The 21,836-nt window shown below is 42.2% G+C and overlaps 1 protein-coding gene across 6 annotated transcripts in view; it reads left to right on the top strand.

The window, feature by feature from the left end:
* The window catches only part of LOC106577482 (protocadherin-7), a 220,039-nt gene extending 209,457 nt beyond the window's left edge, over window positions 1-10,582 (top strand). For 3 of the 6 annotated variants that reach the window (XM_014155497.2, XM_014155498.2, XM_014155496.2), the window contains one exon: window positions 6,149-10,582. In XM_014155497.2, the coding sequence (XP_014010972.1) occupies window positions 6,149-6,624 (476 nt within the window). In that variant the 3' untranslated portion in view covers window positions 6,625-10,582. Of the gene's footprint in view, window positions 1-2,190; window positions 3,504-4,973; window positions 4,993-6,148 lie in introns of those variants that run through there. The other 3 variants (XM_014155501.2, XM_014155500.2, XM_014155502.2) reach the window with 2 other exon arrangements.
* The last annotated feature ends 11,254 nt before the right edge of the window (window positions 10,583-21,836 follow it).

The raw sequence follows: 21,836 nt of genomic DNA, 5'->3' as shown, positions 1-21,836 counted from the left end.
TGGGTGGTGAAGAGCAAGATGTGGCCGATGGATGGAGAGCAGTACATGTTTTTCTTAAGGGTCTGACCAATGCAAGCACCAAAAGTGTTCAAAAACCAAAAGAACAGTTTGTTGAATTTGAAGAAAGGTTTAGAGCAGAAGTGGTTAAACAAAGTGGGTTACCCGACATGGAAGATGAAGATGCACTCAATTCCTCCAAAAATGGGGCAATCACACATCAGCTGATGCAATCCATACATGATGATTTACTAAAAACTTTTGTTTCCACAACTACGGACTGGGAGAGACAAAACTATGGCGACCTCATCGACAGATTGTCATGACTGGACAGAGACATCATTCAAAATAATAAACCTGCTGTCATCAGAGTTGTGCAGGTTCCGAGTGAAACCAACAACATTATTCGTTCAGCAATGAGAATGTCGGAAAAGAAAACGTGTTCTTATGAGGAATGGCCAAGAGAAGCAGGGTCCGTCTAAGGGAAAATGGAATCAAGACAAAAGCCCCAACAACACAATGCTGATGCAGAAATGTAAGAAGCTCTACCCGGCTCAGCATCAGAGTTTGCTGGATACTGTGGAGGGAAACTTAATAGACCTCCTCTTACGTCCCATCTCAGCTGGTGTACATATGAAATCAGATGGAATATATGTGAACATGATGGTTAACAACTTTGCAGTAGATTGTTTTGTAGATACGGGTGCTGAAATCACTGTATTGGCCATATCTTATGCAAAACATATATGTCCTCAGTACACGGGCAAGAAGATGAGAGCAACAGGAGTGGAGGGAGAGGGGGGGGCAGATATGAAACAGACCAAACCCTTATCAATTTCTATTGGTCCAATGAAGATTGATGCAGGGGTGTGGATAGGCTCATTTGAACAACCTATTTTAGGCCTTGATGTTATTATGCAACTTGACTCTACGTTGAACATTTCTGAAGGAAAGGTGACATGGCAAATTAGACAAATGCAGGGAGCTACAGTTCAGAAACATGCTATTTGGACTATGAAGAAAAATTTGTGTGGAACTTTGGATATGGAACCAGTATGCTTGACAGATGTTGCCCCATCTTGCACAAAACAATATCCCATTAGCAAAAGTAGTCATTAAAGATCTATGGGACATGAGTATAGTTTAAAAGACACATTCTGCCGACATGCTGTTCATACTCTTTTGACAATGAATCGAGCTGCACAGGTCACAGCTGCTCATTGAAACAAATGGTGACGGTGTTGGAGGCTCCTAACATCATACAACGTGACACACCATGTAATCCAGCTACTCTGATGCTTCCTCCACATACCACATTACTTGAACACGACTGCTGTGAGTTGGTTTTGGATCAACTCTCTGATGGGTTTATTAAGAGTCATCCGTTGGAAAACCCTGACTTTATCTTATACACAGATGATTCAAGCATTGTGGAGGGGGGTGTGAGGAAGGCAGGCTGGGCAGTTACTACAATGGACAATGTGATAGTGACAGGGACGTTATTGGCACGAAACATCAGCACAGGTATTGGAATTGGTGGCTTTGACTGAAGCATGCAAACTGACTGAAGGAAAACAGCTAATATCTACACAGACTCAAGGTATGTTTTTGGTGTTACCCATGATTTTGGAAAAATATGGAAAAACAGAGGATTCATGACATCACTGGGTGCTCTTGTGAAGAATGGACCAGAGGTGATGGCTCTACTGAATGCTTTCCAGTTACCTGGACAAGTTCCAATTTTGAAAATGAAAGCACATGGAGAAATCATAAACAGAGAAGTAAAATAGGTGTGGGGAATAACTCCCAAGGGGGGGCATGACGTAGTACCAGGACAGTGGGTGATATGTAACAGAGACATTAGGGCCAAAATGGGAAGGTCCTTATCAAGTTTTGCTCATAGCGAGGTCAGCAGTAAAAGTCCAGGGACAATCACGATGGATATATGTCACTTATTGCAAGGTTGTCCATTTTGATGACAAAGCAGAGCCTGGAAAATAAAGAACTTATTAATAAATAAAGAATAAAGAACTTACTTACCAATTGGGTGCCAGTCTCAGGTGAAGAAGCATAGTAAGATGACCAGAACCTGATAAGCTTCTATGTTGTACACCGCAGTCATCATATTAGGGAAATCAATTTCTCTTGAAACCAGGACATGTTACTTTCAATATTTTGTTTCCTTCGTTACAGGTTATGAGAATCTACCGTCTGAAGCTGAAGCAATATGCCTTGATCCAAGGACTGTACCTGAAACGATACAAGATCACCGGTGAAGTGTTCATTAGAGAAGTCCTTATCAACCAGTGGAACGGAAGAATAATTCCTCACTACTGGCAGATTGTCAGAAAATAATGTCTAATAGTTATCTATATGGGACTGATACCAGTGTGGAAGAGCTGGTCACTTTTAAAGGACTTGGTGAATGATTACCTTGCCAATAGGACAATTGAATAATATTGTCTTGTGGACAATTATTTTTTTGTGTGAGTTTCCTTCTAGTACAGGATGTGGTACGAATCGTAAGGGACATCATCATTACACCTGTTAATACTTATTTTCTATAACTTTGTTTGAAATCAATGTCTTATTGTAACAGCAAGTAAAATACGCCCTTTGTGTTTTGTAGAAATGCAAGGTGTTTAATGTACATGATTTTATGCTTACTGCTAATGTTTTTTTATACTGTCTATTTTTCCATGTTCTTTATTGTTTTCTAAAAATGCATTTTTAAGAGTATTTATTTTTTAAATGGTCTAGAGGGGAGTGTAAGAATATTCCCAAGATAAATACACAAAGCAGAGGACGAGAGGTCAATAGAGTACTAAAGGTCAAGGGGACTAAAAGTCAATAGAGTACTAACGATCAATGGAAATAGTGTTTTTTCTGTTATAGGAGATTAATTGTCAATGGGTCAGAGACATGGGAGGAATTTAAGTCCGGGACTCACAGCTACATGGCAAGTTCTCATTGGTCCAAATTGTTTATACATTGAACCTGAAATAGCATACTTGTTATTTGGTCATAGGCCCAGTTTTATTGCAAGAAATTATAGTTGGTCAACCACAGGCTAGGGCTGGGTTATAAACTACATCCTGTCCCTTTGTTCTGTGGAGAGAATCACAAGAGAGAATCACTGAAAAGAGTCACTGAGGACAGGGGAGAATGAACATCTACCATCTACCTCCCCGCATGATTTGTTCTCTTTGAATAAACCTATTTTCCTCCCCCTGATTTGCTTTGGGGTCTGTGTTATTGAATAAAAACATCAACTGCTGTAAATGTAAATGTAACTGCTAACACCATGATGACATAATCCTGTGGGTGAAATTTCACCCTCAAACAACAGTTAACATTGATAACTTTTTAGAAATCCAATGTATTTTCCACGTAGATTCCACATCACTATAAGTTGACAAATTACGCTGAAAGAATGTTGATTTAACCAGTTTGTGCCCAGTGGATGGTTTCTGATCAAAAATGTTCAATGAACGCTTGTACAGAGATTGCAATGGTTTGTTTTTTATTTCTCCTGCTTGTGACCAACTTGTAATACAATAGGAGAAATATGTGCGAAAGTATCATAGCATGCATATAAACCTTAGTTTAGCTTAGAATCATCACATCTTGTATTTTTATAATAGTTTCTGTATGTCAGTCAAAAACAAAAAGTGTGTTGGAAAGGTTTGTGACCATAATAGCATCAGCATTAGCAGCTCAGCTGTTAAAATGTGTGGTTTAGCTAGATATTTTCCCTGTAAGAAACATCACTATAGGTGACATAATATGATATATACTGTTGCAGTTCTCAGTAGAAAGCTGCCTAGCCCTGTGTGGATGCCTATCTCTCACTGAGGGCAGTGGAGGTGATAGCTGTAGGCTGGGCAGTATACCCACGAGACCTTAGCGAAGTGAGAGGGCCTCCTCTTCCCTCCTCTCCTTTCTCTCTGAGGTGCTGGGAGTATGATTGGGGCGAGAGGGTGAGTAGGGCGATCAGACGAGCTCCGACACTCAGGAGCGAGAGGGCCGGGGTGTGGGTAGCAGCTCAGGACTAAAACTTTGATGGCTCAATTGTAGGCCAGACTGGGTGGAAGAGCCAATCAGGGCAATTCTTCCGAGCAAAGGCATCTCTTTGCTCAGACAGATATGTGATCTCTGGTTTTATCTACCTGAATGCTCCAACATCAACCTTCTTTCTTTCTTTCTTTCTTTCTTTCTTTCTTTCTTTCTTTCTTTCTTTCTTTCTTTCTTTCTTTCTTTCTTTCTTTCTTTCTTTCTTTCTTTCTTTCTTTCTTTCTTTCTTATTTTTTGCCAAATTTCCATCCATTCTACAGCTGTAGTTACCATTTCACCATTAATGTCTGGCATGTTAGCAATCAACAGTGGTTGCCATGACTCCATTGTCTTTGTTTGGTGTATTTTTTGCTGAAATTAATAATTTTCTATGGTTCACAAATAACATGGAAAATCCACCAAATGTCTTGTCTAGGTCTGCATGTACTGTAGCTACTACCTTAGCACTGACTGCATATGGATTTGTTACGATCCATGGCTACAAGCGATTTTTTTGTATTGACATGCATTTCAGTGGTGAAAAGGCATGGGACTCACAGAAACAGAGGAATGGCAGTCATGATGTATTTGATACAAGATGCAGATTTTATAAGATTCCTTCTAACCAGAAAAGCAATTCATTATGGGATTCAAACATTCCAATCAACAGAACTATATTGCTCTCATTCTTTCTTCCTCTCTTCTCTCTATCATTTTGTTTATATGTCTATCTCTATCTATATAAGTCTCGATTCACACAATACATGTTTCTGCACATATCTTTGATTAGTTTCATTGATGCCTTGTTTTATATTGAATTGTAGTCTCATTCAATGCAGTGGGGAATTTCTCATACAGTATATTTTGAAAGTGCCTACAATACCAAGCACAACCAGTGATTATGTTCTATTCTTCCTTTACAGGAGAAAAAGAGCATTAAAAGTAAGCCATGGTTAAAATAACATTTTAAGGGTGGGGCAGCATGCTTTCTAGGTCTGCACTTCACCCTCTCTTGCTTGTTTTTTTTTGTTCATACCTCACATCTTTCTGGTCATTGGCAGACCACATCTAACATGGCATCTATTTACTGTAACACTGGCACTGGCAGCTTTTAACATCTAGCTTTTAACTTAGAACTGAGGTAGATTGTTCTGTCGCATAAGATATATCGTTTCTGTCACTCGTCTGTTAATTTATTGATCTGTTTTTATGCAAAAAAGAAATCAGTAAGTAATAATACTAACAATTAATAGTACCGGTAGTAGTTGTGGGATAATAGTAGCTCTATTGGTGATATTCATGGTACGCTAGTTGCAGTGATGGTTTTAGTGCTGCGTTCAATGTATACAATGTATCTTTCAGAACAAATAACATGTACTGTAGTTAATCTTATTTTCCTTCATCTGTCTGGTAAATGGCCCGTAGTATTAGATGTGATTGACTAGCAGGCTACCTAGATCAGACTGTGACTCTGTCTATCTAAGAAATTGGCTTATATAGAGCTTGTTATCACACTCTCTTTAACATACTCACACATGTCTACATACAGTACAGCAGCATATGCCTACATACAGAGTAGATAGCATTACACATCATTAGACAATGGTTTAGGAGCAACACAATTTGCACCCTCCCCACATTTTGAAGCATGACATTATTTCAGCTATGACTCACTGTTTTCAGTTTGAGTTGTCGTCGTTCGGTGCAGTGTTCTTTTTAACTTAGATTTTGTTTATTTTGTTCATGTGGTGTGTGTTCTGCATGAAAGCAAAAGCAATTGTATCAATTAAATCTAAATACATTTGCCAATGATACAATTGAAAGCATAATGCTTACATTAGTCACCAGTAACCATGGCAACCAAACCTAATTAGATTTATTTTTCTTGTCATCCAATTTTCAACGTCGAGATGTACAGACTAACGCATCTAATGGCAGAAACATAAACTTCCTCTTAACAAATTTAATGTGTCCCATACCATAACCTAACAACAACTTTTAAGATTTAGCATTTCTATTAATAATATCTAGCTATGTCCCACTTCGGCGAAACGGAACACCTTCACTAACAACCCTTCTCTCTTCTCCTTCCCTTCAGACACCCGGCCCTTGCCCGACGTAGCCATGACAGGCAAGTGCACCCGGGAATGCGATGAGTACGGCCACTCTGACTCCTGCTGGATGCCTGTGCGCACGTCGCCTGAGCGCCGGCCCAAGACAACCACAACCCAACAACCAAAGCTTTCCACCTTCATGACTGGCGGTGGCAGCGGCAGCAGCCCTCCCGAGCAGCAGCAGCAGCATCCTGGCAGTCAGGAAGCCCTGGCTGCCATGTCCAATGGAGACCCCTCCTCCCACGTGATGCTGGGCAATGACCGCAATCGCAACCTGCTCAACAAGAAGACAGCCTCCTCCTCGTCCTCCTACGAGGGCTTCGGCTCGCCCAGTTTTAGCCCGCCAGGGGTTGAAGAGGGGGTGGTGGGTCACCCCATTGAGGAGATCCCTCTGGCCCCCACCGGGGAGTACAAGCCCTCACCCTGTGGCACGCTCACTCGCCGGGAGGTCTACCTGTGAGGGGGGCGGGGGAAGTAGCGCCATGGTACATAAACATCAACAATATAGTAGGTTACCACAACGACAACAACTAAAGACACTTTTTACTGTACCAAATGGACCTTGGCTGAGCAGGAAAGGTCCAAGGATAACCCTTCTCCAAGACAACAACAACAACATGAAACAATGCTAAAAGCTACGTGGATACAAACATAATCTCTTTTAGAATTCAGATTCTGACCATATCCTGCAAGAGGAAGAAGAGGGTGGGGCTATTGGTGGGACTCAAAGCGAGACATTGGGTAACTGCTGCTGGCCGGCCAATGGGAACATTACTGCTGCCTGACCAACTAATTTCCATAAAACGTGCATGCATTATCTCTCCCTGACCCCAACTCTTAAAGACTACTGTACAAAAGAGGATCTTTCTTTATTTTCCGCTCTTTTTCTATAACTGTACTTGTGAACTAGTTTGAGTGTGACAATGAGACGTGTGACAAAGGACCGATGTCATGCCTTTTGGGGACTTAGTGACACTCCCACCCTCATGCAAGCGTCATATAGCCTACATACAGTAATGTGTCATATATCACGTCACGTGTCATGACCCCCTTGTGCTACTCACTGGATTCTGGATTTTGCATTTCAACAGTTTATGATTCAATGTTGCTTTCTCATTCAAAAAGAGACCAAAACACAACCAAACAACAACAGACTGCGAAGGCTACTAGCATGGCATCATAGTTAACATTTGGGAAAGACTAAGCTTTAACTTTCTGTCCTGTGGATGAGACTGTGTGTATCACCTCATTCATAGGAGAATATAATTGACAAATGGACTAAATGGAGTCAACGTGGTTGGCAATGTCCAAGCCACAGTAGTCCCTGACCCACAGGGTGAATGATGAAATGATGTCGAAGTTTGCTTATTTACCAGTGTGCATATAATACTCTCTTTGCCTCTTTCATAGACACCTATAGAAGTGAACATTGGACATATACATCGATTCAGACTAATGCTTTAAAGCTCACTTTCCCCTTCTATATCTCTCTTTCTCTATCTTTGGATGGCCTGAAAGTTGAAGACAAAAAATATATTGGAGATGCAAGTTTCTATCTAGAACCATGACCAATCTGAACTGGTTGCCAGTCTTTGCTTGAGTTGCGTAATATGTTTGTACGTGGTTGTGCATATATTGATTCCTATTCAGATGAAAGTTGCCCACACAGACAAGCAGACACAAATTCACACAAATCAACACACAGCTAACATGTCATGGTAGATTTGAGGTGAGTTAGTTGAGAAAAGTGCTGGGTATGTAAAAGTATGCATGATAGGGTAGGTTGAGCTGGTCGAGGAAAGCTATGTGGTGAAGTTTTTCCGTTAACCTTATTTTGTGTTAAGGTGTGTGCTAGAATGAGCAATAAATACCATATTGTACACAACACTCTCTATCTACATAATGGTAAGCATAGTACTCTAACAAGGTCCATGTCCAACTACCCATAAATGGAGATGTCACTAATGGTGAAACTACCTTTGCATACGGCACAGACAGACATCTTTAAGCAAGAATCATCTCAATGAATTACAATCGAAAATACCTATTGATGTACAGTTACAAAGAGGCGTGGGGAAAAAGACACCAGTTTAGCATCTTACAAGTTAGTATGCGAGAGAAACCAAAGCACAGGAAACAACAAACTGGCATGAAGGTACATGGGAGAAACTACAATACTACTACAAGTTGCTTTAAATACAGGCATATGTGTAAGTGTATAGTGAGAGCATAGGTTGAATTGAGCAAAGGTCCGACATGTAGGCATGTAGGCAAACTATTTTGGACAACCACATATACACAGAAACACACACACACACAATATGAAGACATTGTGCCTCCTTACCCATCGCAAGTGGTCTTTTCACTGGTGAGTAGGCACAAGGTCTTCACACCATAACAGAGCAAAAGAATATCAGATGAATATCAGATGCAATGGAAACCTTTTGTATGTTAGCTAACCCTTTGGTTCAAAACAGACTGCTTTTTGGCAGTCCACCAATCTGTAAGTACTACTTGTCGTTCGAAGAAGTGTTCCTATGCTTATAAACTGTATACATACATATGTACTTTTTATTGCATGTTTAAAGGGAATTTACTTACTCAGAAGGAGAAAAAAAAATTAAGGAAAATACAAAAAAATCCTTACCCTGTGAACATGGATGTCCATCTTGTTGCTTGCTTTTGTTATACCTAAACTGACATTAGCCATGTAGTATGACTTAGTATATCAGTTTGAGGTGGAAGAAATGTATGTTTATTTAGCATATTTCTTTGATTGTTTCTTTCATTCCTGTCAGAGAAATTTCCAGAACGTTCTCCATTCCACTGAACAAACCCTACAGTTATAACATACATTCAGTTCAAGGTTGCTCACCTGTAATGTATGACTTACATAGTACAGTAAGACGATTTGCAACTTTGTGCCGGCATTGCATTTCCATCCCCCTTTTTCTCTCTCTCTTTTTTTTGTATTTGATATACAATAACAGTCAGAACCTTGGAAATAATCATCTTTATGTATTTTCTTTTTTTGTCATATTTCTGTTGACAATTTGTATATTTAGAGTGCTTCTGTAAAAAAGAAAAATGTAAAAAAAAAACTAAACTATAGAGTGAATTCAAAATATGCAATTGTGCCTTTTTATACCAATTGGTATGATTCAATGTTGGTTGGAATGGTACAAAATCAATTATGCTGACATGCTTTCTAAAAGTAGTGGGGGATGGTATTTATGTCAAATTTTAAATAACTCCTGAAGATTCTTATACGATAGAGGAAAAATACATTGATTTTCTGCTTCTCGGGATGTGACCAGTCAAATGTCGGTAAGCCTGATACAGTAGATACAGTGTGGTACATTGATACAGAGTGGTCTTGATGTGGTTTTTATGTGGAATGTTCAAGGTATGAATATCCATTCCTAGCATAGTGTGGTTTCATTAACCAAATTACAACTGTTTGTACTGCTTAATATTAGTAATAATGACAATATATTCTAACAATTATTATCCTATGGTGTTCTGCTGATGTACATGTTCAGTGCAACAACCTTCTGTGCATGAAACACTCTTTCCGGATTGAACACATTGGGGCTGGTAGAAGAAAAACTTGGAGACATTTGACTGTTCAGGATGCGAGGAAGCCTAGAAATGCTAATATGGAGGTTGAAAGAAGTTCAAGGTAGAGATGCTGACAGAATACACACCTCAGGATGTACAGCAACCCCTAATACACACACAAACACACATTTACAACACATACATTACAACAAATTCAACACAGTATTGGAGACAATAGAGAAGTTGTGTAGTAGGTTCTCGTTGTGTTATAACATAAAGGAAATTGCATGTCTGTTTCTAGAAAGACCAAGAAAGTGATATAGAGGGAGGTAAGTGTTATATATGAGCTTTTTTGATTACCTCTTTACTCAAACATTCAATATGCTACTTATGCTTACTTCTGAATGTACAATATTATCTGATAGAAAAGAAACAGGGAAAAAATCAATTGGTCTTTCCTTGACCTGGTAATCCACAGATGACTGTCAAGTTTGGTTTTTAGAAAAATATATAAAAAAAGTATATTTTTGCTACCTGAGGTGTATGTTTAGTCAGCTCTCTCTTCTATTAGTTGTTCAGCATTCACAGTCTGTGATGAGATTTGTGATATTAACCATCAACTATTTGTCCTGCGACTTGGATGTTGATATGGAAATTGAGGAAACAGTTTATCATCGTTTATTATGATTCACTATGCACGCAGCTTTAGCTGAACATGGCAAAATATATTGAACGCAAGCCCACTTCTATTTATGAAATCTTTTACTTAATGTAATTTTCTTTTGTACAGGTTTCTGTAAATAAATTGCTTGTCATTTTCGTCTCTGCAGAAATTAAAATATAACATGGTAAAACTATATGGTATAAACTTTTTTATCGGTTTGAATTAGTATGGTTTCATACAAGCCAATAATCAACCACTACATATATTGACATTCATATTATTATTGTTATTATTATTATTAGTAGTAGTAGTACTAGTAGTAGTAGTATATTTTTTGTTATATACTGTATACATACTAGTACACTGTTAGCCCATCAAAAATGCATACATAACCTCAAGGGAAAAGTTTAACGTTATAATAGAGTGAAACACTGACCTTTGTATGAGTGTGTCTGAGTGTGTTTTTGTGTGTGTGGGACTGCTGGTCTGTGTCTGCCAGTGTGTGCCCATCTGTGTGTGTGTGTGTGTGTGTGTGTGTGTGTGTGTGTGTGTGTGTGTGTGTGTGTGTGTGTGTGTGTGTGTGTGTGTGTGTGTGTGTGTGTGTGTGTGTGTGTGTGTGTGTGTGTGTGTGTGTGTGTGTGTGTGTGTGTGTGCGTGTGTGCTATCTGGCCCATATGTCTGGGTGATGTATGAGGCGACCACAGGCCAGGTAATTAAGGATCCATTCTGCTCAGTTCCCTACGCTCTGATTAGCACCAACACCAATGGTGTCTTAATAGAAAACTATAATGCCCCGTAAAGTTACATCTCCAAAGTTCAATAATTTGGAAAACTTTTTCTCTCTCAACTCCCACAATGGTGCTTTTAAGAGAGTGGTGTGATAAAAAGTGTTTGCATTATAGCTGTGTTATATGTTCTGTGGGGTTTATGCTCAGTGTGATTACTCATAGAACTCACATAGAGTTGCTCTGTACATTGTTGTGTCTGAATTCCCCTTTCTGAAAAAATGTATCTGTCTCTCTGTATTTTTTTATTCTGATCCCTTTTCAAATAATATATTTCCCAAAAATGTTGTTTCTGTGATCAAATGAATACAGAACAAATTTGGTTTAAATTATGTTGAAATTCTAATTGCATTTATATTACTCTCTGTGGCAAGCGTGGAATAATCAGCAGAAAAATATACATTTTCTATCCTGGGAAAGGGAAATTAAGACAAATTAGAATGAATGTGAATGTAATTAATGTTTAAGCAATGCATTTCAAGGAATTGTTGTGGAAGACTATTTCTATGAATTAAGCAGGGCTTTGAATATGAACAATTCCATGCATAATGTATGGAGTTATAGTTTGCGAAACCATAGTCACAGAAAAATAATGCCATTCAAGCTCATCGTGAAGCTGTTCATAACTGACATGCTGTGCTGTACACTTACAAAATATTATGTTTTTCGCTCTACTGTTTGAATAACAAGATTTCAAGATGCCACATCCTTAGAATTGGTTATTTCCATGGTGATCAATTAGGTAAATCCATTGGTAATCAGGCATTCTATATTTTTTTTTACACCAGTAGCATATAAAACAGAGCTTATTTAGTTCTTCCACATCCATGTGATTTCCTGTGTACTTGCGTGATGTCATAGTCGTGTTTGCGGGTGGCAGGGAAGTCAGGCGCAGGAGAAACCAACTTGGTTAAACTGTAGTATTTTAATTAACAAAAAAACAAACTCTAAAACCAAGGTACACAAATAACATGGTTAAAAATAACCCGTCGCACACCGATACAAAATACACGCATACATAACTCACAAACATTCACCGACAAGGACATGAGGGTTAAATACACAACATGTAATGAATGGGATTGGAACCAGGTGTGTAGGAAGACAAGACAAAACCAATGGAAAATGAAAAACTGATCAATGATGGCTAGAAGACCGGTGACGTCGACCGCCGAGCACCACCCGAACAAGGAGGGGCATCGACTTCAGCAGAAGTCGTGACAGTAACCCCCCCCCGACGTGTGGCTCCAGCAGCGCATTGACACCGGCCTCGGGGATGACCCGGAGGACGAGGTGCAGGGCGATCCGGATGGAGATGATGGAACTCTCGCAGCAGGGAAGGATCTAACACATCCTCCACCGGAACCCAGCATCTCTCCTCCGGACCGTACCCCTCCCAGTCCACGAGGTACCGAAGGCCGCTCGCCCGATGTCTCGAATCCAGGGTGGATCGAACGGAGTACGCCGGGGCCCCCTCAATGTCTAGAGGGGGCGGAGGAAACTCCCGCACCTCAGCCTCCTGGAGCGGGCCAGCCACCACCGGCCTGAGGAGAGACACATGGAACAAGGGGTTAATGCGGTAATGGGGGGGAAGCTTTAACCTATAACATACCTCGTTCACTCTCCTCAGGACTTTAAACGGCCCCACAAACCGCGGACCCAGCTTCCGGCAGGGCAGGCGGAGGGGCAGGTTTCTGGTCGAGAGCCAGACCCTGTTGCACCGGGGCCTCACTGCGGTGATGGTCTGCGCCAACTTTCTGGCGCCATACAGCGCTGAAGGCGGACATGAGCGGCATCCCAGGTTTCCTCCGCGCGCCGGAACCAGTCGTCCACCGCAGGAGCCTCGGTCTGACTCTGATGCCAAGGGGCCAGAACTGGCTGATAACCCAACACACACTGAAAGGGAGAGAGGTTAGTGGAGGAGTGGCGGAGGGAGTTCTGAGCCATCTCTGCCCAGGGCACGAACTCCGCCCACTTCCCCGGCCGGTCCAGGGAATAAGACCTCAGAAACCTACCCACATCCTGGTTAACTCTCTCCACCTGCCTGTAACTCTCAGGGTGAAAACCCAAGGTAAGGCTGACGGAGACCCCCAGACGTTCCATGAATGCCTTCCAGACCCTTGAAGTGAACTGGGGACCCCGATCAGACACTATATCCTCAGGCACACCGTAGTGCCGAAAGACGTGTGTAAACAGAGCCTCCGCCGTTTGTAGGGCCGTAGGGAGACCGGGCAAAGGGAGGAGACGACAGGACTTAGAAAAACGATCCACAACGACCAGGATTGTGGTGTTACCTTGTGAAGGTGGAAGATCGGTTATGAAATCCACCGACAAGTGCGACCACGGCCATTGTGGAACGGGTAAGGGTTGTAACTTACCTCTGGGTAGGTGCCTAGGAGCCTTACACTGAGCGCACACTGAGCAGGAGGAAACATAAACCCTCACGTCCTTAGCTAAAGTGGGCCACCAGTACCTCCCACTAAGACGCGCATCGTCCGATCAATCCCAGGATGACCAGAGGAGGGTGACGTGTGAGCCCAGTAGATCAATCGGTCGCGGACAGCAGACGGAACATACAGACGCCCAGCTGGACACTCAGGGGGAACGGGCTCTGCACGCTCCTGACGGACGTCCTCACGCAGACTGCAGCGTTAATGGTCGATCAGGGCACTGTGATTCCATCCCGTACCGGCTGCCAGGGTCCTGAACTCAAGGGCAAAATCCTGGACGCTCCTCGTCTCCTGCCTCAGATGGTAGAGGCGCTCCCCCACCGCTCTACCCTTGGGTGGGTGGGCGAAAGCTGCCCGAAAACGGCGGGTGAACTCCTCATAATGGTCCAACGCCGCATCTCCTTCTCCACACACAACGCTGGCCCACTCCAGGGCTCTCCCGGTGAGGCACGAGACGAAGGCTAAACTCTTCTCACGGTCAGTTGGAAATGGGTGGACCGTGGCCAGATAAAGTTCTAATTGGAGTAGGAAACCCTGGCAGTTGGCATCACTTCCGTCGTAACCCTGAGGCATGGCTAGATGGATGCCACCGGGTTCAGGTTGACAAGGGGAGCTCCGGATAGACTCTGGTTGGGCTGGTGGAGGCGCTGGATGAATTCCCTGTCTCTCCCAGCGGTCCATATTCTGGACAACGCGATCCATGGCTGCGCACAGATGGTGTAGCTTCTCCGCATTCTCCTGGATGCACTCCTCCACCTCCCTGTCCGGGGTATCTTCTCCTGCTGACTTCAATATTTTGGTCGGTGATTCTGTCGTAGTAGTGTTTGTAGGTGGCAGGGAAGTCAAGCGCAGGAGAAACCAACTTGGTTAAACTGGAGTATTTTATTTAACAAAAAAAAAACTCCAAAACCAAGGTACACAAATAACATGGGTAAAAATAACCCGGCGCACACCAATACAAAATACACGCATACATAACTCACAAACATTCATTGACAAGGACATGAGGGAAAACAGAGGGTTAAATACACAACATGTAATGAATGGGATTGGAACCAGGTGTGTAGGAAGACAAGACAAAACCAATGGAAAATGAAAAACTGATCAATGATGGCTAGAAGACCGGTGACGTCGACCACCGAGCACCACCCGAGCAAGGAGGGGCATCGACTTCGGCAGAAGTCGTGACACGTGAGTCTGGGACTCAACTCGGTTCTAGAATAGAGAGATTGCCCTTCAGTATGCAACCTCCAGTCAGGTTCTTTTGTGAGATTCATGGTGTAGTGTGTGTGGGGGGGGGGGTTGGGCAATGTGATAAGCAGGAAGGAGGTCCTTCCTGGGTTCCTGTCATGTTCCTGGACCAACCAGGGCAGAGATAACATGGGACATGGAGGAAGATCAAGACAAGGAAAGGTACAGTAGTATCAGAACCCTGAAAGGCATGGAGGTGGTGGCCTTGGAAGGCGTTGGTCTTTAAAAAAGAGGAGAGCGGTAGAGAGACAGCTAGGGGTTGAGAGAGAGAGAGCAAAGCAAGAAGAGCCAGTACCCAAAGCCAGAGTATGAAAGCTAATTAATGACATCATTGATCACCTCTCACAGTGCATAGAGAGGACGACATTTAGAAATGAATTTCACTCCCATTAAAACCCAATGGAGCAAACTAACGACCCAGAATATTATCAGTGAGCTGAATTCTTCCATAACCTGTATAAGAATTACAGTATAATATCCCCTAAAATGTTTTGTCTTAAAATGTTTATTTTTATGCTACATCCAAGGAGGAAATGGTATCCAAGGAAAAGGACTTAGTTTTGTAAATTGATTTTATTTCATATTTATTTTTCCGATGCACTGAGAGATTGAAAGCCAACTTTTATGTGTTCTGGAATGAACAAATAAAGAACTTCAGAAGAAAACTCCTGCAATAACTTTGATTTAATTGTGATGATATAAATTCTATCACAGTTTATTTCACTGGCTATCACACCCCCAAGGATGATGTCATTATGGCTTCATTTTATTGCATTCACAGCGAGGACAGACACACAAACTGTAACACACTCAGGGGAAAAGTCAATCACACACAGTAATAGACTTCACTCACTGAAGGAAGTTATCTTTGAATCTGAGAAATGTTGCTACACTTACTTTCTCAATGGATTTGTGTGTATGTGCATGTGTGCGTAAGCGCATGAATGCCTGTGTGTGGGTGTTGTGCATTCCTGACACAAGCCTTTCATCCAATGAAAACGCCAATCCCACCCATCAATCCTTTTGCAATTGATCCTATCCGACAATGGACAGCTCTTTCTGTATCAAATGGTGCGGCTGAAAGGGTGGGGTCAGGTATGACAGGTGTGAGGCAGGGTGGGAGGGTTACCAGTTATTTCCCAGGAGGCTCTCAGGGTGCTTTAACGCCACATTATATATTACCCACAATGACAGGTGACTAGCGCACAGCCGATCACGTGACCTTTCAATGTAGATGAGATGGAAAAGGCAACATGTGAGCTCGAACATATATAATACAGTGGGGGAAAAAAGTATTTGATCCCCTGCTGATTTTGTACGTTTGCCCACTTACAAAGAAATGATCAGTCTATAATTTTAATAGTAGGTTTATTTGAACAGAGAGAGACAGAATAACAACAAAAATGTTATAAAATGATTAGCATTTTAATGAGGGAAATATGTATTTTAACCCTCTGCAAAACATGACTTAGTACTTGGTGGCAAAACCCTTGTTGGCAATCACAGAGGTCAGACGTTTCTTGTAGTTGGCCACCAGGTTTGCACACATCTCAGGAGGGATTTTGTCCCACTCCTCTTTGCAGATCTTCTCCAAGTCATTAAGGTTTTGAGGCTGACGTTTGGTAACTCAAACCTTCAGCTCCCTCCACAGATTTTCTATGAGATTAAGGTCTGGAGACTGGCTAGGCCACTTCAGGACCTTAATGTGCTTCTTCTTGAGCCACTCCTTTGTTGCCTTGGCCGTGTGTTTTCGGTCATTGTCATGCTGGAATACCCATCCACAACCCATTTTCAATGCCCTGGCTGAGGGAAGGAGGTTCTCACCCAAGATTTGACGGTACATGGCCCCGTCCATCGTCCCTTTGATGCGATGAAGTTGTCCTGTCCCCTTAGCAGAACCCCCCCCCCCAAAGCATAATGTTTCCACCTCCATGTTTGACGGTGGAGATGGTGTACTTGGGGTCATAGGCAGCATTCCTCCTCCTCCAAACACGGCGAATTGAGTTGATGTCAAAGAGCTCCATTTTGGTCTCATCTGACCACAACACTTTCACCAGTTGTCCTCTGAATCATTCAGATGTTCATTGGCAAACTTCAGATGGGCATGTATATGTATTCTTGAGCAGGGGGACCGTGTGGGCGCTGCAGGATTTCAGTCCTTCATGGTGTAGTGTTTTGTTTTATTGGTGACTATGGTCCCAGCTGCCTTGAGATCATTGACAAGATCCTCCCGTGTAGTTCTGGGCTGATTCCTCACCGTTCTCATGATCATTTCAACTCCATGAGGAGAGATCTTGCATGGAGCCCCAGGCCGAGGGAGATTGACAGTCATTTTGTGTTTCTTCTATTTGCGAATAATCGCACCAAATGTTGTCACCTTCTCACCAAGCTGCTTGGCGATGGTCTTGTAGCCCATTCCAGCCTTGTGTAGGTCTACAATCTTGTCCCTGACATCCTTGGAGAGCTCTTTGGTCTTGGCCATGGTGGAGAGTTTGGAATCTGATTGATTGATTGCTTCTGTGGACAGGTGTCTTTTTTACAGGTAACAAGCTGTGGTTAGGAGCACTCCCTTTAAGAGTGTGCTCCTAATCTCAGCTTGTTACTTGTATACAAGACACCTGGGAGCCAGAAATCTTTCTGATTGAGAGGGGTCAAATACTTATTTCCCTCAAAAATGCAAATCAATTTATAACATTTCTGACATGCGTTTTTCTGAATATTTTTGTTGTTATTCTGTCTCTCACTGTTCAAATAAACCTACCATTAAAATTATAGACTGATCCTTTCTTTGTCAGTGGGCAAACGTACAAAATCAGCAGGGGATCAAATACTTTTTCCCCCCACTGTAGATATCAATAGAAATGATCAACAATAGGGGAATTACACTACACGACCCAAGGTATGTGGCATTAATATGGAATTGGTCCCCCCTGCTGCTATAACAGCCTCTGCTCTTTTGGGAAGGCTTTCCACTAGATGTTGGAACATTGCTGCGGGGACTTGCTTCCATTCAGCCACAAGAGAATTAGTGAGGTCGAGCACTGATGTTGGGCGATTAGGCCTGGCTCGCAGTCGGTTTTCCAATTCATCCCAAAGGTGTTCAATGGGGTTGAGGTCAGGGATCTGTGCAGGTCATTCAAGTTCTTCTACACCAATATCAAGAAACCATTTCTGTATGGACTTGACTTAATGCACGGGGCATTGTCATGGTGAAACAGGAATGAGCCTTCCCTAAACTGTTGCCACAAAGTTGGAAGCATGGAATCGTCTAGAATGTCATTGTATGCTGTAAGATTTCCCTTACCTGGAACTAAGGGGCCTATCCTGAACCATGAAAAACAGCCACAGAATAGTATTCCTCGTCCAACAAACTTTAAAGTTGGCACTATGTATTGGGGCAGGTAGAGTTCTCCTGGCATCAAATCCAGATTCGTTTGTTGGACTGCCAGATTCATCACTCCAGAGAACACGTTTCCACTGCTCCAGAGTTCAATGGTGTCGAGCTTTACACCCCTCCTGGCAACGTTTGGCATTGCGCATGGTGATCTTAGGCTTGTGTGTGGCTGCTCGGCCATGGAAACACATTTCATGAAGCTCCTGATGAACAGTTCTTCTGCTGACGTTGCTTACAGAGGCAGTTTGGAACTCAGTAGTGAGTGTTTCAACCGAGGACAGACGCTACGTGCTTCAGCACTCAGCGGTCCCGTTCTGTGAGCTTGTGTGGCCTACCACTTCGTGGCTGAGCCGTTGTTGCTCCTCGACGTTTCTACTTCACAATAACAGCACTTACAGTTGACCCGGGGGCAGCTCTAGCAGGGCAGAAATTTGATGAAGTGACTTGTTGAAAAGGTGGCATCCTATAACAGTGCCACATTGAAAGTCACTGAGCTCTTCAGTGAAGCCACTCTACTGCCAATATTTGTCCATGGAGATTGAATGGCTGTGTGCTCGATTTTATACACCTGTCAGCAGTGGTGTAAAGTACTTCAGATAAAATACTTTAAAGTACTCTAAGTAATTTTCGGGGGTATCTGTACTTTAGTATTTCTATTTTTCACAACTTTTACTTCACTACATTCCTAAGGAAATAAATGTACTTTTTGCTTCATACATTTTTCCTGACACCCAAAAGTACTCGTTACATTTCGAATGCTTAGCAGGACAGGAAAATGGTCCAGTTTACACACATCACGAGAACATCCCTGGTCATCCCTGCTGCCTCTTATCTGGAAGACTCACTAAACACAAATTCTTGTTGGAGTGTGCCCCTGGCTATCCGTAAATTAAAAAGAAAACAAGAAAATTGTGCCTTCTGGTTTGCTTAATATAATGAATTTGAAATGATTTATACTTTTACTTTTGATAATTAACAATATTTTAGCAATTCCCTTTACTTTTGATAATTAAGTATATTTTCAAAAAAAATACGTTTACACTTTTACCGAAGTAGTATTTTTTTGGATGACTCAATTTTACTTGAGTAATTTTCCATTATGGTATCAACTTTCACTGCAGAGTTACTGTCCCGTTATTCGTCAAATGCAGTGTATGATATACCATTTTGTCGCTCTGTGTCTCTGCTTTTATCCAATGTAAAAAACACAATTTCAAATTTTGCTACATAAGACAGAATCAAGGCGGTCAGTCACATCTTTACTTTTACTCAAGTATGACAATTGGGTACTTTTTCCAGCAATGCCTGTCAGCAACGGGTGTGGCTGAAATAGCCAAACCCTCTAATTTGAATTGATGTCCACATACTTTTGTATATATAGTGTATATAAAGAACATACTGTGCTTGATCTGTAGCAATTTGCCAACAATCCATAATCATTGGATGGAGGTTTTGATTAATGAGAGATGTATACATACCATAACAGAGAGGAATGTTCTGAGCTGTCCATTGCCTACACCATCCTCTCCTAACCACCTCCATCTCTCTGTCCTGGGTTGATAAAGATGACACGTTTGTGGAGACTGCATTCATGGTAAACACTGCATATGTTAGCTCAATCAAAAATTACCTTTAACTTTTAATGCCAATCTTCCGCGATACTAATGCAGATCTGATTGAATCGGGCCCTAGGTCACACAGATGACATTAGTCACATGATCAGAGATGATCTCTCTTCCACTGGCCATCCATTAGCTCAATTAGCCACCATGGTGATGGTGGATAGAGGGATGGCTGAAATTAGTTCTCATTGCAGTGGAGGGGAAGGGATGTGGAGGGAGGGATACAGGCTCCATTAGGCAGAGTATCATAACCCCCTCCATCACAGACCCTGGGCAATCTCTTCCCCAGGAGATTGTTAAGGCATTATTAACTTTGCCCATGCTGTTTTGAACAGATAGCCCACAATATGGCATAGAGGCACATAGGGAAAGTAGAGCACCTGGTTGCTGACTAATGCACATATGGTGAAGAATGGGTCCAAGTCACGATTAGATTATTCGCCAGGATGATGCCTACTGCCCAGGTCAATGCAAGACATTCATGCAGTGCCCAATTACTGGCGGTAAATATGTGGTCCATGCAATGTTACTGTAGTTTCACAATCGTGAGGAATATTGGTCTTCATGATGGTTGCAACACTTAACAGGTCATTTGATTGAGTTTTTGATTTTACCTTGAAGTTTTATAAACATTTATATTAGAAAATATCCATTAATTGATATAAAATAATTGTACATTTTACACTTGGCCAAGACCTTCTTCATACTATAATTCACTTGAGGGGTATTCTACAAATTACATAATATTATGCAAAACTGGCCCAGCGAGTAGTATTGCTTTGATGTGTACTTTCATGGTGTGACACGCTGGTATCAGCCTCGTTCCGTCCGACACGCACGCATGCAAGCACGCGCACGCACACACACACGAACACACACACGAACACACACACACACACACACACACACACACACACACACACACACACACACACACACACACACACACACACACACACACACACACACACACACACACACACACACACACACACACGTTCCGACCGGGCCGGTGTTACATTTATGTATGGGATTAAAACCCCAGCTTGCCTCATGTGTAACAAGGCTCCAGCGTCTACAGTAGCATCTCCTCCACTATGGAATTGTTTTACTTGCAGCTTGGGGAACAGGGGATCACATGAGATTGGCTACATTTAGCCTTTCCTGAGGTCTGAAAATGATTTGAATGCCTCGGACTACATAAGTGATATGCACTGCCTGACCTTACTAGGCGACTCGGCTCGACAAGGAGATGAGATTCATATCACCTGACTTTTTTCTCTCTTCTTCTTTCCCTTCTTCCTCTGCTCCTCCCTGTATGTGGGGACCTCATTAATTCTACACAGCATGAGTTCTGTATTAAGCAGTGCCAGGGAGAGCAAGAGCAAGGAAAGCCCGCATGAATGCTCACCTTTCTGCCTCAAGCTTTGCATCTGTCAGCACCATGAAAATGCAAAGGCTTTTTTTTTTGCAGTAGTGATTTTAGGACTTTCCACGTCGGTAAATGCATAACGTCATGGGAACATGTACAGGAGCACACATGTTCATGAGACACACAGACGTCCATAAATACATTGACATTCACTCATATTGTCACGCCCTGACCTGAGAGAGCTTTTTTTATGTCTCTATTTAGGTTTGGTCAGGGTGTGATTTGGGTGGGCATTCTATGTCCTTTTTTCTATGCTTTGTATTTCTTTGTTTTGGCCTGGTATGGCTCTCAATCAGGGACAGCTGTACATCGTTGTCGCTGATTGGGAGTCATACTTAGGCAGCCTGTTTTCCTTTGGGGTTTGTGGGTAGTTATTTTCTGTTTTGTACATTTTGTGACCTGACAGAACTGTTGGCTGTCGTTCCTTTTCTTGTTTGTTTGAAGTGTTTCTTATTATTAAATCTTTAATATGAACACTCACCACGCTGTGCTTTGACCCCCTTCTTCTATAGA

Source organism: Salmo salar, chromosome ssa18, assembly GCF_905237065.1.
Source record: "Salmo salar chromosome ssa18, Ssal_v3.1, whole genome shotgun sequence".
Lineage (NCBI taxonomy): Eukaryota > Metazoa > Chordata > Actinopteri > Salmoniformes > Salmonidae > Salmo > Salmo salar.
This window is presented reverse-complemented; position numbering and strand designations above follow the sequence as displayed.